The sequence below is a fragment of the Trachurus japonicus genome, chromosome 6, assembly GCF_045865225.1.
Source record: "Trachurus japonicus isolate A0001 chromosome 6, Traja_1.0".
Taxonomy (NCBI): Eukaryota; Metazoa; Chordata; class Actinopteri; order Carangiformes; family Carangidae; genus Trachurus; species Trachurus japonicus.
Window position 1 is genome coordinate 6,486,223 of NC_140912.1, and position 14,115 is coordinate 6,500,337.

Below are 14,115 nucleotides of genomic sequence, written 5' to 3' on the forward strand. Positions count from 1 at the left end.
AAAGGGGCAGTCCTCTCTGTGTGTGCAGCCAAGGGATGCGCGTGAATGTGGTGACGTAGGGACGAGGACGGGGACTGCTAACTCCATCTGCTGACAGGAAGTTAGACAAAACCACCGGATCGCTTACTGCTGCTTTAAGTTTAGTAAAAACACCAGGTCGAGGCTATAGACAGGCCAGGTAGATAGAGAATCCAGATAAGTAGAGAGAGTCCATCGACCAGCAACAGCAGACCGGGGAACATAGGACCCTTTTTGGGAAACATAGGACCCGGGGAACATACTGTAGGTACGCTCCCATGCATGTAATGTCAAAATAAACATGGTGATGATTTAATATTTACCATGTCCACCACCTGTGTGTCTGCATTTTTTTTTTTAAATTGGCACTAAACACTAAGTACAGTTACAGTTAAGACTGAGTCAGATGCTTGAAGAAAAGTGGAAGATCAAAGTTACAGTTCATCCTGAGGGAGACACCGCTGTACGAACTGAACATGTCAACGTGCTGCTGGCTCTGGAGGAACAGTCAGAGGAAGACTGAAGACAGTCGGTCTCATCCTCTGGACTCACACATCAGTGTTCCCCACCCAGACCAGCCACGGTGATTGAGTAAGCAAAGGTTAAAGACCAAAATAAATTTAGTTTAAGCTATTTTTTAACTTGATTATCTTGTTCATCATTTGGTGGCATCTCAGATTTATCAGGCGACCTCCAGCCCCCGGCCTGAGATCCTCTGTCTTATGGGATAAATTCAAAGAGGAAAGACTGTGCTGCTCTCTGACCTCTGACCCTGATCTAACCATCTTCAGATATTTCCTGTCTCTCCATTTGTGTCTCACATGTACACACACACTCACACACGTCAGATTTACTGGTGATGAGCTTCAGAGAAGAGACAGGCACTTTCACGTAAATCCCATTTAGGACAATGGACACCCAGCGGAGCCTGGCCTAAATTAGCACGCACTCTCCGTGGCCCTGTGGTACCGTCTTCCTGTCCGGAGCAGTGAGCAAGCAGTAACTCTGGAGGAAGGGCAGGAGATCGTGGGAACCGGCGGCATGTCACCGTGGCCGCGGCCACGTCCTGAAGAAAGCTCCTTCCAGAGAACAACATGGTTAAACTGTGCACGCTGCAAGCGGAGGGGAAAAGAAACCAGAGAGGAAACTGGAGAACAATGAAGAAACGGCTGTGACACTGCTGTTTGGCTGTAGGTCTGGGTGGGAACGCAACAGTCTCTTGTGCTGGAGTCACAGCCTGGCCTGGCTTACGAAAACTCATTGACAAAAAACAAGGCCCAGTTCCCACGGCGACCTTTCCCACGCTGCCGCTGCTCATATTGTATATTTATACTTCGCTTGTCGAACTGTTTCCTCCCTGACTTGTACACTGCATGTTTGTGTTTCCTTATCTTTGTGGACGTGCCTTTTCTGTTGTTATTTTGGACTTGCTCTCTGCAGTTTTCAGGCCTTTTTTTTTATCGAATCTGATTAAAATACGGAAACTGCTGCTGGTGAACCGATCCAAGTGTAGCTCAACTTTTTCCTCTGTGCTGTTGACCCTCATTTGTATCAAAACTTCATGGGAGACACACGACTGCACTGAGAGACATGCTGCTACACCACTATGACCATGTCTCCACACTTTATTTTGGCTCAGTCCCACCGACACTGCCTGGCTTTTTATCTGCTATTGCTACATAGCCAGTGTTAGCGTTAACAGCTGTTTGCTCACCAGTCTAGTGGGAATGTCTGGACATAATCATCAGATCTCATTGTCTCTATCACGTCTTTTCTTCCACTGAAGCTAACATGCTAATCAGCTATCCCCAGCGTCTACGATCCCCGGGTCCTATGTTCCCCGTTTATCCCAAAAAGGGTCCTATGTTTCCCGCTGTTGATGGACAGTTATATCTGGAATCTCTCTATCTATCTGGCCTGTCTAGCCTCTACTTGGTCTTTTTTTTTTACCAACTCCTTTCTTCATTGTCTAAACCCAATGGGCCAATTCCACTTTGCAGAAATCTGCAAAGTCACAACTCCACTTCCAGATATGGGACCAAAAATTGCATGTTTCCCCGGTCCTTTTGGGGTACAGTGGGGAACATAGGACCCTTTTTCCTTTTTTAGAAAAAGGGTCCTATGTTCCCCGGTCACATACAAAGTGGGGAACATAGGACCCGGGGAACATAGGGATGACCCCGCCCCAGCCATGTCTTCACCGTCAGATACTCTGACTAGGACTCATTGCAGCCTCCAACCTGTCCTGAGGACACGGTGCTTCAGAGGACAAATGATCACCTCTTGTCTTGTAAACACAACAATCACCACCATCTGTTTGTGTCAAGAAACCACATTCAGAAGCAGAGAAAACATACTTTAACTTTAACGTTACATAAGTAACAGCAAGTAGTATGTACTGTCAACAAAACGCAGTTCAAGTGTTAAACAACTAAAAAAAATACCTCCAAAACCACTGACCCGATTTCAACCAAACTTCTGCGTTGGACTCCCCTCGGCCCCCCAGATGACATATCCAAATTTGGAGAAATTTGGAGACCAGTAAAATTATAACATAATAACCAATTAATTACGAGGACTCTTTCCATTTGTTTTAGTGTCAAGAAGTACAAGTAAGATGTTAAAAAGTTAATTAATGATCCTTTTACAAAACATTATGAGCAACCTGAAATTTCTTGAGAAAAATACATGATACGTGATAACAATATTATGCCTCTTCTGTCCTCTATGTCATTTTAACACTTGGATTGGACCCTCCGGTGGGACAGTTTTGGCCTGAAGCCGGGCCGTACGTTTGACATAATGCATACATTTGAGATATAATGACTTTAACTTGATAGGGTGGTTAGTTATAGTTGTCTAATGTAAGTAAACCTGCCACCATAAGAGCAGTAGTTACATATCAGAAAATGAATTCATGAGTGGCTATGGGTAAAGTTAACTGGTTAGTGCTTGGTTAAAGTTTGGGGTTGTGGTCTGGTTTAAACACATAAACATATATATAAATGTAACCAGGACCAAATACTTTCCTAACTTTAACCTTGTGTTACCTGTAAATCGATGCTGGCAAACACCTGTCCTACATCTGCCACATTCAGGCTTTGGAGGTAACCAAACAAACATGCTCCACTGGAGCCTGAACGCAGCGCAGGATGTGGACGTTTGGTCCTCCAGTGTGGCAGAAAACCTCCGCGCTTCATGTTGTGATTCTCCCCAGTGTTCTTTTAATCTCGTTGACAAAGCCTCTTGCAGGAAGCTATGCCAGATATGTCCGGCCCGTCACGGCTTTTCCAGCAAAGCCAGTAAGTGAAGAATAACACTGTTTCACAGGACAATCCCCAATCGCCACAAACAAGGCCAAACCCAACAACAGAGGGTTTAACCAAGACCACAGTTGTGCCAACTCCAGGGAATTCTTTCCATATTTTCCTCCTGGTGAGTCACTTGATGCCTGAGTGAATCTGGGCAAAACAAGGATCGCAGAGCATCGACCTGCTTTCTGGACCTCATCAGCGTGGCTCTTCTTAGCTGCCCAGTTGTTTTGCCCGTAATAGTTCCTACAAAGCGTTTATGCGGAAAACATATTTTTCATCTAATGATATTGAGGAATGTAAAGTCGTAACGATCTCCTCAGGCACAACATCCACTCTAACAGCTGCAAATTACTGACAAACTTTAAACACAGCTCACTGAAGCGAACACAGATGGTTTAATTCATGATATAGTGAGATGATCTCTCTAAATGATACTCCAATCATCCACACTCCTCTGTAATTATACAAATTCATGCTAAACCACATCTGGAAATAGATGATGGACTTTCCCAGTGAGAAGTTCTCTTGGTCAGGGTGTGTGCCTTTAAGCTTACATGGAAACAGTAAACAGCCTGTGTAGGTCTGTGTACATCTATACAAGTTGTTATTTAGTTTTTGAAGGATGAGGCTGATCTAAAGGTGATTTTTTTTTCTTCAAATTTTGTCGGAAGCAACTCGGAGGTAGTTATTCTAGCTTTTTAATTGTAAAACTGAACCAGTTGTCTTTTACAGGAGTAGTTTGATCAGAGAATAGATCCGGTAACACTTTACAATAAGGGTCCCTTAATTAACGTTAGTTAGCACATTATTAAGCATTCATTAATATATTAACAATCATTATTATGTATTACTTAGGATTAGAAAACACATTCATTAATGTAGCCCATTAGTAAGCAGGTAATTAAGGTTTACTACTCAAAGTTAGTTAATACATTTAAAAGTTGAATAATGTAATTTGTTATCATTATGTATGCATTACTCAGCATTAATTAACACATTAGTTTATATATTAATGCTTAATAATGTACTCGCTAACGTTGATTAAAGGACCCTTATTGTAATGTGTAAAGCTGTGGTGGCCCTGAGAGATCAACACACTGCAGCCTCACACATTCTGCTGTTATCAGAATCAGCATCTTCATGATGAACCTGCTGGGATGCACTTGTTGTTCAATGCTTTTAACTTCAAAGACTCAGTGAGACTCGGTGTTAAAGAACAAGTCCCAGCCCAGGTGTCACTTCTTGTCTCCTTTTTCCTGAAAATGCAAATGTTGTCAAATTTGCTTTTGCTGTGTGTTTGTGTAGTCATAGTACATTGAGCTTGTTTTCTTGTTCATCTTGTTAAGAACTCATAATGTTTTGTGCACGAACAAATACAGTTTGTTCTGTTTCACTGTTACATTGTATGTTGGAGGATCAGTGCTAAATTTAGCCAGAACTCAAATCTTGTCAAAGCCTTGAGCCCAACAGAACGAGTCCAAAAAATGATTTGAGCACTGCAGCATCTGTCTCAGCGACTCTCAGATTTGGTAAATTAATTTGATTCTTATGGGTCAAAGGTCAAGGTCACAATGAGGAGAAAACACAAAAGTGTTTTGGCTGAAGCATTACAACTGAAAGTGGTAATTCTAGTTTTTCATCATTGCTGCATTCTTCAGCAACTCCTTCAAATCAAGTCCTTCCAGTGGAGGCCCCCTCTAAATTGTCCTCTTAGGAGCCAAAACGCCCTCTTCAGTGGCGAGGATGCGCTGTATCCCTTTTTTTCTTTTCGCCCCTGCCCTTAAAAAGGTCTGTGCACGCCACTGAGTCCTTCAACAGTCAAGTCTCAGTAATGACAACAGACAGACTTAAATCTGACTTGAGCTTGACTCAGAAAACAAAGTCCCAAGTCTACAGCTCAGCCGACAAGAAGACATTATCACAACAACAGCAGCTTGAATGGATTGGAAGGAGTGGGAAGAAGCCCAGGCCCTTTGTTAATTCCAATATAAGTTATAACATAGTAACAATACGAGTATGATATATATATATATGTACAGACACATACATAAATAGCTACACATATACACACATTTAGTCACAATATGACATAAAAGAACAAAAAATGAGAAGCCATAATAGATTAAGATATCAATAACATTAATAGGACCCTGTAGCATGTTACACAAAGCAGGTTTTGAACACAGTTATTGGTTAAACTCAATAATCTTGCATTTTTGTTCTAAACTCCAATGTGAATTAACCTTCTGTCTGCAGATGAGTTGACACAGATGAGTTGACAAAGGCAGATGAGGTCAGCTGTGTTTAGGAATACCATTCCCTCGTCTAGAGCTGTTCCCATGGCCTCTGTGGTTCCACCGCTTCCAAAAACGGCTGCATGGGAATAAATTACATTATATTAAACTCATATCAGGAGCCGCTGTTTGGTGGGAGAATTCTTCACGTTCTGCACCACTCAAAGCAGCTGTAAATACCACAGTTGTTCTTATTAAGCAGCAAATACTTGCTCATGTCCCAGATTATTCTACAGAAACAGATTCTCACCTGGCAGCAGCCAAAATACACCGTATTCATTGTTAATGCTCAGTAATGAACTCATTGTATTCTACAACAAAAACAGACCATAGCATTCTGTTGCACAAATTATATTTGCTCTTCTTTGGCAGTGTGATTCAAGAGTCACTGACATCCAACTGCCAATTATGAGTCAGACAGCAGCACATCTGTCAAGACCTGGATACGTTGGTCTGAACACGCCTGGGGTTCCAGACGGGAGTGTTCGTGCCACAGGAGGATCAGGAAGATCAGATAAGGTGCAGCTATGATGTCCATTTTCTTTTCTGTGACTGACAACATGAACTTTGCTGTGAAATCTCCCCACTGAGCAGAGGCATGAGATTCAAACAAACCATCTCTATAGTGAAAAAAAAAGTGATTAAAAAAAACCAATCATGAATAGACAGAGAATCACAGAGACGCACAATTCCTCATTTTGTTGCACTAAAATCACATGTGAAACCACAAGCATGGACTTCCTCTGTTGTGCTGCAGAGCTGACGTCTGTGGTGTTAGGCCGCCCCCTGCAGGTCTTACTGTGAACAGGTCAAAATAAAAGCCTCTACTTTTTTTTTTTTTTTTTCAGATGTGACACTGCGTGTTGAAGAGTCCTTTGCAAAAATAATACACTTTGTTCAAGGTTTACAAGGTGATTGTTGTAGATATCAGCATTTGTAATTCCCATAGACTAGAGTACATGGGTGCTTGGGCAATCCTGGGTGCATTTCCAGATGTTTAAAAAAAAAAATCAATGGAAAAAGGAGGTTTTTATATGCACATCATGCTGTAGGCTATTGAGGTGCAGGGCAATAAAAAGTAACGTAGAAAAAGAGAGGGTTGCCCGCACACTCTTAAAGGAGGTCAGGTGCACCTGAAGAAGACCACACATGGTCGAAAACGTTTGTGCAAGTGCTAAATAAATCACTGTGACCTCCTTTAAGAGTGTGCGGGCAACCCTCTCTTTTTCTAAAAAAAAATCAATAACTTCTAATTGGAGACTAATCTAAATTGTCAATAAAAAAAAACACAAATCATATTGGTGAAATAAAAATACTGAGTGACATTTAAAAAGAATGAAGGACATGGTTCAGTATCACATCCCTCCTCTCCTCTCTCTGTCCTCCTCCTGTGCTGCAGACTAGATTCAGTTTGGCTGTTGACTGGTGCCAAAGCTAAACCCTGCTTTGCACCAGAGGGACTTCATTGTTTCTACCAACTTTGAAAACGTCATCACAGACTTTGACACCAAGCCACCTACATTAGATAAAGCTCACATGGCCTGTACTTTTCAATACTTAAAGGAGACATATTCTGCTCCTTTTCCACAAATTAAAATAGTTCCCAGGTGTCTTAAAGACATGTCTGTGACATGGTTTGGTCAAAATACCCCAAAGATCAAACATCACAGCTCTTTTCATCCTCTCTAAACAGCCCTGTTCAGGGACAACGGCTGATTTCAGTGCCTGTCCCTTTAACTGCAAATCAGCCACTGCTTGCCCCGCCCCACCCCTTCTACTGGTCCCAGGTTAGCCTCGCATCACCAGGCTCTTAAGACAAGCGAAGAGCCTGGTGTCCATTACCTCTGAATTAGTCTGCATTCTGGTTCCTGTCTGTAGCGGATAGCGAAATCACCAGATTCACCAAAATAAAAGTGTTCACCAACATAAAACTTATAAAATAAACATTAACTTGCAATACAATAAAAGCGAAATGTTAACTTAATGGCTCGGGGACTTTCTTGTAAATTATATTCCTTAAATTAAAGAGTTTTACCGCATTTTATTAGCTTGGTGCTTTTATTTTGAAGGAAAGGTCTGTCTCTCTCGCCCTGGATCCGTTTCCTTCCCAAAACAGCGAGTCAACGGCCCCAGACTAGTACCAGGTAGGGGTGGTAAACTGCAAATTCGAAACCTAGTAACATCATTGGAAGACAACCGAGGGAACAGCTCGTAAAACCATGTGCATTTCAACCTAGGGACTCAGGAGCCTGAAAATTACAAAAAAAAATGTTTGTCAATTCTCACATTTTGTGGGTCAGAAGGCAAGACAAACACCCAAATATATGTTAAAGAGCCTTCAAAAGGTGATATTTCCATAATATGTCCCCTTAAATGGCCATTTGTACCTCATACAACTCCACTTAAAAAAAAAGCTGAACTATGCCTTTAAGGACAGACTATTCCAGTGTCTGAGCAAATATCTCCCACTAGTGGTCACAAGAGGAACTAATCTGAAATGACACTGACTTTTGGTACCAGATATAACAAAAACTAAAAAAGACCCATTTAGCCTAGTGTGGATATAAATGTAATAGGAGAACTCTTCACAAGCAGCAACAGAGAGGACGAATGTGAGACAGAGCCCACGGTTCCTCCCTGTGTCATCTGATCCATTTCTTCAGCAGGTAAGATGAGCAGCAGTTCTCCTCAGTGTCATTTGCAGCGTGTTTGTTCTCAAGTGCAGGAGTCCAGAGGTTTTCCAGGGCTCGGCTGCTCAGGAGTTCTTCTGTCCCACACACAGGTTTTTTTTTTTTGCATCAGGTCAACCCAGGTCAAGTCCAAGTGCAAATGAGAGCAGACAGTCCTGCAGCTCTCTGACAGCACTCTGCTGCCTTGACATTTACAGACAGAGATGACATACAGCTTTTACTGATGAAGGAAAAACTATTCATCAGCTTTAAGGTCAGACTGTGGAAATGACAACTGAAAAGCTGAACGCTCTCGGCCACGTGTTGTTAAATGTGGACAGCCTTTCTTCACAATGCAGTATTGTCATCTCCAACTGTCTTAATTCTGCTTCAGTTTAACTCCCACTAATTAAACAGCTACAGTGTCAATATACTGAGTGATTATACTGGTTTGACTTTACTCTTATTTCTTGGCAACTGATTCACATCACTGCATAATCTATTCATAATCAACTTGTTGTATAGGAATAGGTCAAAATGCTCTCTACTGGACTGCTGATACTGAGCCACCACACTGTGCCTTCGTCTGCAGATCATGGTGTGATGATGTGGTTCAAATCCCACATCGAGTGGTCCTATCCTGCATGTCACCCACCTCGTCACCCACCTCTCTGCCTCCCATTTCCTGTCTCTCTCTCGACTCTCCTCTCCATTACAAGGCAAAAAAAGCCCCAAAAAATATACTTAAAAAAAAAAGAGAGACTTGTACATCTATTATTATATTGTGTCATTTCATTTTATAGCTATAATAATGTGGAAATAAAAGTTTCCCTGTATCAGATTACACATCACCAGTTACTGTTGGCAGGATGCTGTGTGTTGTAACAGCTGTTTTATTTTCACAATCACTCATGAGTGTATTTCTTTTTGTAGAAGACTGTTGTGGAGGAGAGAGCATAGACCAATGTTTTCACTTCTCACTCTGTCTCACACACACACACACACACACACACAGAAACCATCAGAAAGGTTAAAGGGATAGTTCGTTTTTTTTAAGGGAGGGGTTGTATGCAATACAAATGGCCATAAAGTAGATGCACCAGGGTCGGGGTGGTTTTATGCAAATTCAAAAACTAGTTACATCACTGTTGGACAATTGAGGGAACATCTTGTAAAACCACATGGATTTTAAACTATAGGGAGCCGGAAAATTACAGATTTTATCCTCACATTTTGGGGTCCGGAAGGCAAAACAAACACCCAGATAAATGTTAAAGAGCCTTCAAAAAGTGATATTTCCATAATATGTCCCCTTAAATGGCCATTTGTACCTCATACAACTCCACTTCAAAAAAAAGCTGAACTATGCCTTTAAGGACAGACTATTCCAGTGTCCGAGCTAATATCTCCCACTAGTGGTCACAAGAGGAACTAATCTGAAATGACACTGACTTTTGGTACCAGATATAACAAAAACTAAAAAGACCCAAAAACTTAACAAAAATTGAAACCTTTATTTCAGATCTCATTTTTTACAAAAACACAACGAACAGTTAAGTGCACCTTGGAATGCTCGTTGCTAGATGGACCCAGTGTCGTCATGATTGCTCGATGTTGATGCTCTTCTGGTGCGTTAAGACGGCAGCCACTGACACACAATGACCCAGTGGCCCAGTCTGCAGGACCACGGGGCTGTAAGAGATAAAACAAGGTGGCCTGCACGATTTCCCCCCCTAACAACCCCCCCCTCCCCCCGCCCCCCCGACCCAACCAGTCCTGTTCTCCCTGATGTGCTCCAGCAGGGCTCTTTACTCCTTGGCCACAGCGAACGGCTTCTCTACTTCGATCTTGCCACAGTCGTGGATGCTGACGTCTTTCAGAGGCTTGTCGCGCCCGTCTGTCTTCGTGCCCTCGATCTTCTTCACCACATCCTGGAGGAGGAAAAAAAGTTCAAGTTGTCAATGTTTGTGATAAACTACAGTTTCTTCTAGGCTGCTGAGTAAACAGCTGTTGACGCTAATGTCACCTACATAAAAATAGCAACATAACCCAAGAACTTAACATTAAAAGTAAAAGGTCAGTGTGATATTGTACTGTACATTACAATACTATACGTAATGTAAAAGCATCACTTTATTGGTGTTGCAGGTCAAAGTGGAGCCAGATTTAACTACTCTACATGTTGCTGGGTAGTTTAATCTGAAACACCACAGTATTCAAATGTGACCATATCCATGATACAATGCTGAGACATTCTGTTGTCGTCAGGTTGTCATTATATGCAGAGGAATTCACTGAGGCAGCCAAGCGACAGGATGAAAGTTAATGACTCTTCAGCTGAACGGCGTTTGTAAAATGAATTTTTTTTAAAACGTAGTCAATCCTGACCAACGGGCCTGAGACTCACCATTCCCTCCAGGATTTTTCCGAACACGACGTGCTTGCCGTCCAGCCAGGGAGTCTGAACCGTGGTGATGAAGAACTGGGAGCCGTTGGTGTCCTTGCCGGCGTTGGCCATGCTGAGCCAGCCGGCGCCGTAGTGCTTCAGCTTGAAGTTCTCGTCGGGGAAACGGTCTCCATAGATGCTCTTACCTTCAAGAAGAAATAAACATTTGCACCATTTAAAGCAGTTACAAGACTGTTTGTTCCTGTTTGTTGTGTCGTTCCCTCCCCTGAGGTTTCTCCTGGTTTTTTTTTTTCTTGAGAATTTTTCCTCAGTGGATGTGAGAGTCTATGGGCAGAGGATGTTGTCATGATGCTATGTAAAGTCCTTTGAGACAAACTGTTTGTGAAAACGGGCTATACAGATAAACTTGCCTTGCTTGGTGACCCTTACACCTCACTTTGACTGGATGGCTGGCAAATGATTTATCATATGACATTTTGACATTTTCACTTTTTAATCAACAGTGTCATGCTGGATAAAAGCATTTGCCAAACGTACTTAAAGCAAATCATTACAACATAACAGGGACTCTTGTGAAACAGCTCAAAAATCCAAAACAATTCTCTGTTCATTAAAGGGATAGGTCAACATTTTGACAAACTGGCACATTCCCATAATCCCTGTAGTCTTAGGAGTAGGTTTGTTACCTGTCTATGAGATAATAACAGAACGTTACGAGACAAAGTTGCTTGAAGTAAATTCATGCAAAATCGCTGATGTGCATTCCCATAGGGGGCAGTTTTTCAGCAAGCAGTCTCTGCATTTACCTCGAAAACAACTCTGTCTGGTAACGATCCGTTATTATCTCATAGTGTGGTGAATGTGCAGGTCACAACTTGGCTACGAGAGCGTTTTGGAGCTGTTGGGTTGTGTATGTGATGAGTTTTATGAGGGAAACCAAGAAATTCCATGAGCCTCTGTAGCTCTAAGCAGCTCTCGGCTCTGCTCCGCCGTTCTAAAAATAGCTTGCACCGACAATTAAAGGTAACGAACCTACGCCTAAAATTATAGGGATTATGCCAATGGGCCAATTTGCCAAAATGTTGAACCATCCCTTTAAAGGCCTCACTGCTCTGTAGAAGGCAGCAGATTGTCTGTGTGAATGGAAATACAACAGATTGCCTCCAACAGATTGGGACTGAGACATTTTCCTGTCAGATTTGAGAGATGAGATGCACTGCTTTCAGTAAAACAAGTTCATTCTTGCAGAGGAGGGGGGGGGTAATGATATCAGTGTGATTCTGTGGCCTCCTACCTCCAGTGCCGTCTCCTCTGGTGAAGTCTCCACCCTGGATCATGAACTCCTTGATGACTCTGTGGAATTTGCTGCCCTTGTAACCAAATCCTTTCTGTTCAGTTGGAGCAAAAACATATAAACATACATAAATAAATAAACTACTTGAATGTGAGTCAAGAAGCAGCTCCAGAACATGCAGCGTGTGGTTTTGCAAAAATCTATTCTTGTGCATGACGGTGAATTCACTATCAGTGGTGGATCAAACCCACAGCACCGTGGGCGCCCTGTCATATCCAAACTGTATGAAACTGGCTCATACAAAAAGGGCAAATGAATTTCTCACCTCTCCTGTTGCCAGGGCGACAAAGTTGTCAACGGTTTTTGGAACGGTTTTCCCAAAGACGCCGATGACAATTCTTCCCACGTCTTCATCTCCGATTCTCATGTCGAAGAACACCTACAAAAGATATTCAGTTATTTTAGACTCCAAGATCTGCAACGCTGAGGCCAGAATGACTTCCTCTGCCTTTATTCTTACTGGTACTTTATGTGACTGTGGGCTGGTGGAAATATACAGTCACTATATCTTATTTTTTTTAATACATTTCTTATTTATTGTCGGGTACATACGGGTACAGTGAGTCATGTGCTTAGTTTTTAGCCATGAATGTGACAAATAAAAATAACTGATATAATCTAACAGGTTCAGTTACGCACACACTGCCAAGTCATAGTCTCACTGAAATGCAACCGCTCTGAAAAACTAAAGGTGATCTTTCATTACCAATCAGTCTGACAGTTATTTATATTCTTCATTTATCATTTCTGAAGAGGCCAGAACGGTGTGGAAATCGACCACTGGTCTTTCTTACGGCCCAGTATGATGGTGTTTTATGATGTGTTCAAAAAACCAAACAATTCAACACTCAGTCATATTGATACACCATCGTTTCTACCAGAGAAAAGATGTAAATCCCCACAGCAGTGAGGCCTGGAGGAGGACCGGACCTCCGTGTTTGATTATAGAGACAGCAGCAGCAGCTCTAATCCTCTGGAAGTTCCTGCAGGATTGAAACGTGTCGTGTAACTGGGGCATCACAAAGTAACTAACTGTACCGCTGCTGGTTTTCAGGCAGCGCTGTTTAGGCCACAGAGGAGCTGTGCGGGGTCACTGCGCCTCTGCAGCTGTAGACGTGGACAGAGCTGCAGCAGCCAGACATAACAGACTAACATCTGCTGGCCTGGGCCTGACCGGACGAAGCCTTCTGCTCTGGTTAAACCGTAATGCATCAGTGAATGCGTTGGGACAGACCGGCAGTGGTCTGGCCAGGCCGGAGAGCTGGACACTAACAGCGGCTCCATTCAGCCCAGACAAGCCGGTTTAAGTCAGTTATTGTAGCTTTGATCTCGCCGCAGTTGCATGCAAAAATTAATAGGATTGTAAACGGCTTAACGTTAGCAGCCCCGGCTAGCTTAGCTTAGTTTAGCAGCAGAGTGGTGGACAGCTACAGGCTAACGTAACGTAGCTAGCTGACGTGGCTCTACCAGCCGTTAGCCGTTATCCTGTTAGCAACGATATCCTGTTAGCAACGAGGAAGAGCCGTGATTCGCCTGCACACAGCGACCAGCCTCTCCTGCCTCCCCAGCCTCTCCTGCCTCCCCAGCCTCTCCTGCCTCTCCTGCCTCTCCTGCTCTCCTGCCTCTCCTGCTCTCCGCCTCGTTACCTTCGCAGTCACTTTGGGGCCTTTCTTCTTCTCGTCGGCGGACGAGCCGTTGGGGAAGGCGAGGAAAATCAGCGAGCCCACGACGACCGTGACGGCGACCAGGAACTTCATCCTTCTCTCGCAGAGTCTGACCATCAACAAGAAGAAGCAGAGCAGCCCGGGAGGACGGCCTGGGAGTCTGGTAGCTTTATATGACCGGGAGGAGGGAGGTGGTGGTGGTGGTGGTGGTGGGGGGGCGGTGAGGGAGGAGAGCGGTGTCCGGGGTGGAGACTGCAGCGGCGGCCGCTCAGAGCTCCGGGATGCGGCGGCGGCTCTTCGCAGCGTAGCGGCCCTACGTCATCACGTCAGCACGGCGCGGGGAGACGCACGGAGCTCCGATTGGCGCACGTTGCCGGAGCGTTTCAGCCAATCAG

General features: G+C 43.5%; 1 protein-coding gene across 1 annotated transcript; it reads right to left on the reverse strand.

Moving 5' to 3' along the window:
- Window positions 1–9,789: 9,789 nt before the first annotated feature.
- ppib (peptidylprolyl isomerase B (cyclophilin B)) lies at window positions 9,790–13,861 on the reverse strand. Its single transcript, XM_085778501.1, has 5 exons — window positions 13,703–13,861; window positions 12,322–12,435; window positions 11,997–12,090; window positions 10,703–10,887; window positions 9,790–10,226 (listed from the first exon to the last, which is right to left on the reverse strand). The coding sequence occupies exons 1-5, from the start codon at window positions 13,835–13,837 to the stop codon at window positions 10,104–10,106; spliced, it is 651 nt and encodes a 216-aa protein (XP_085634627.1). The 5' UTR covers window positions 13,838–13,861; the 3' UTR covers window positions 9,790–10,103.
- Window positions 13,862–14,115: the final 254 nt, after the last annotated feature.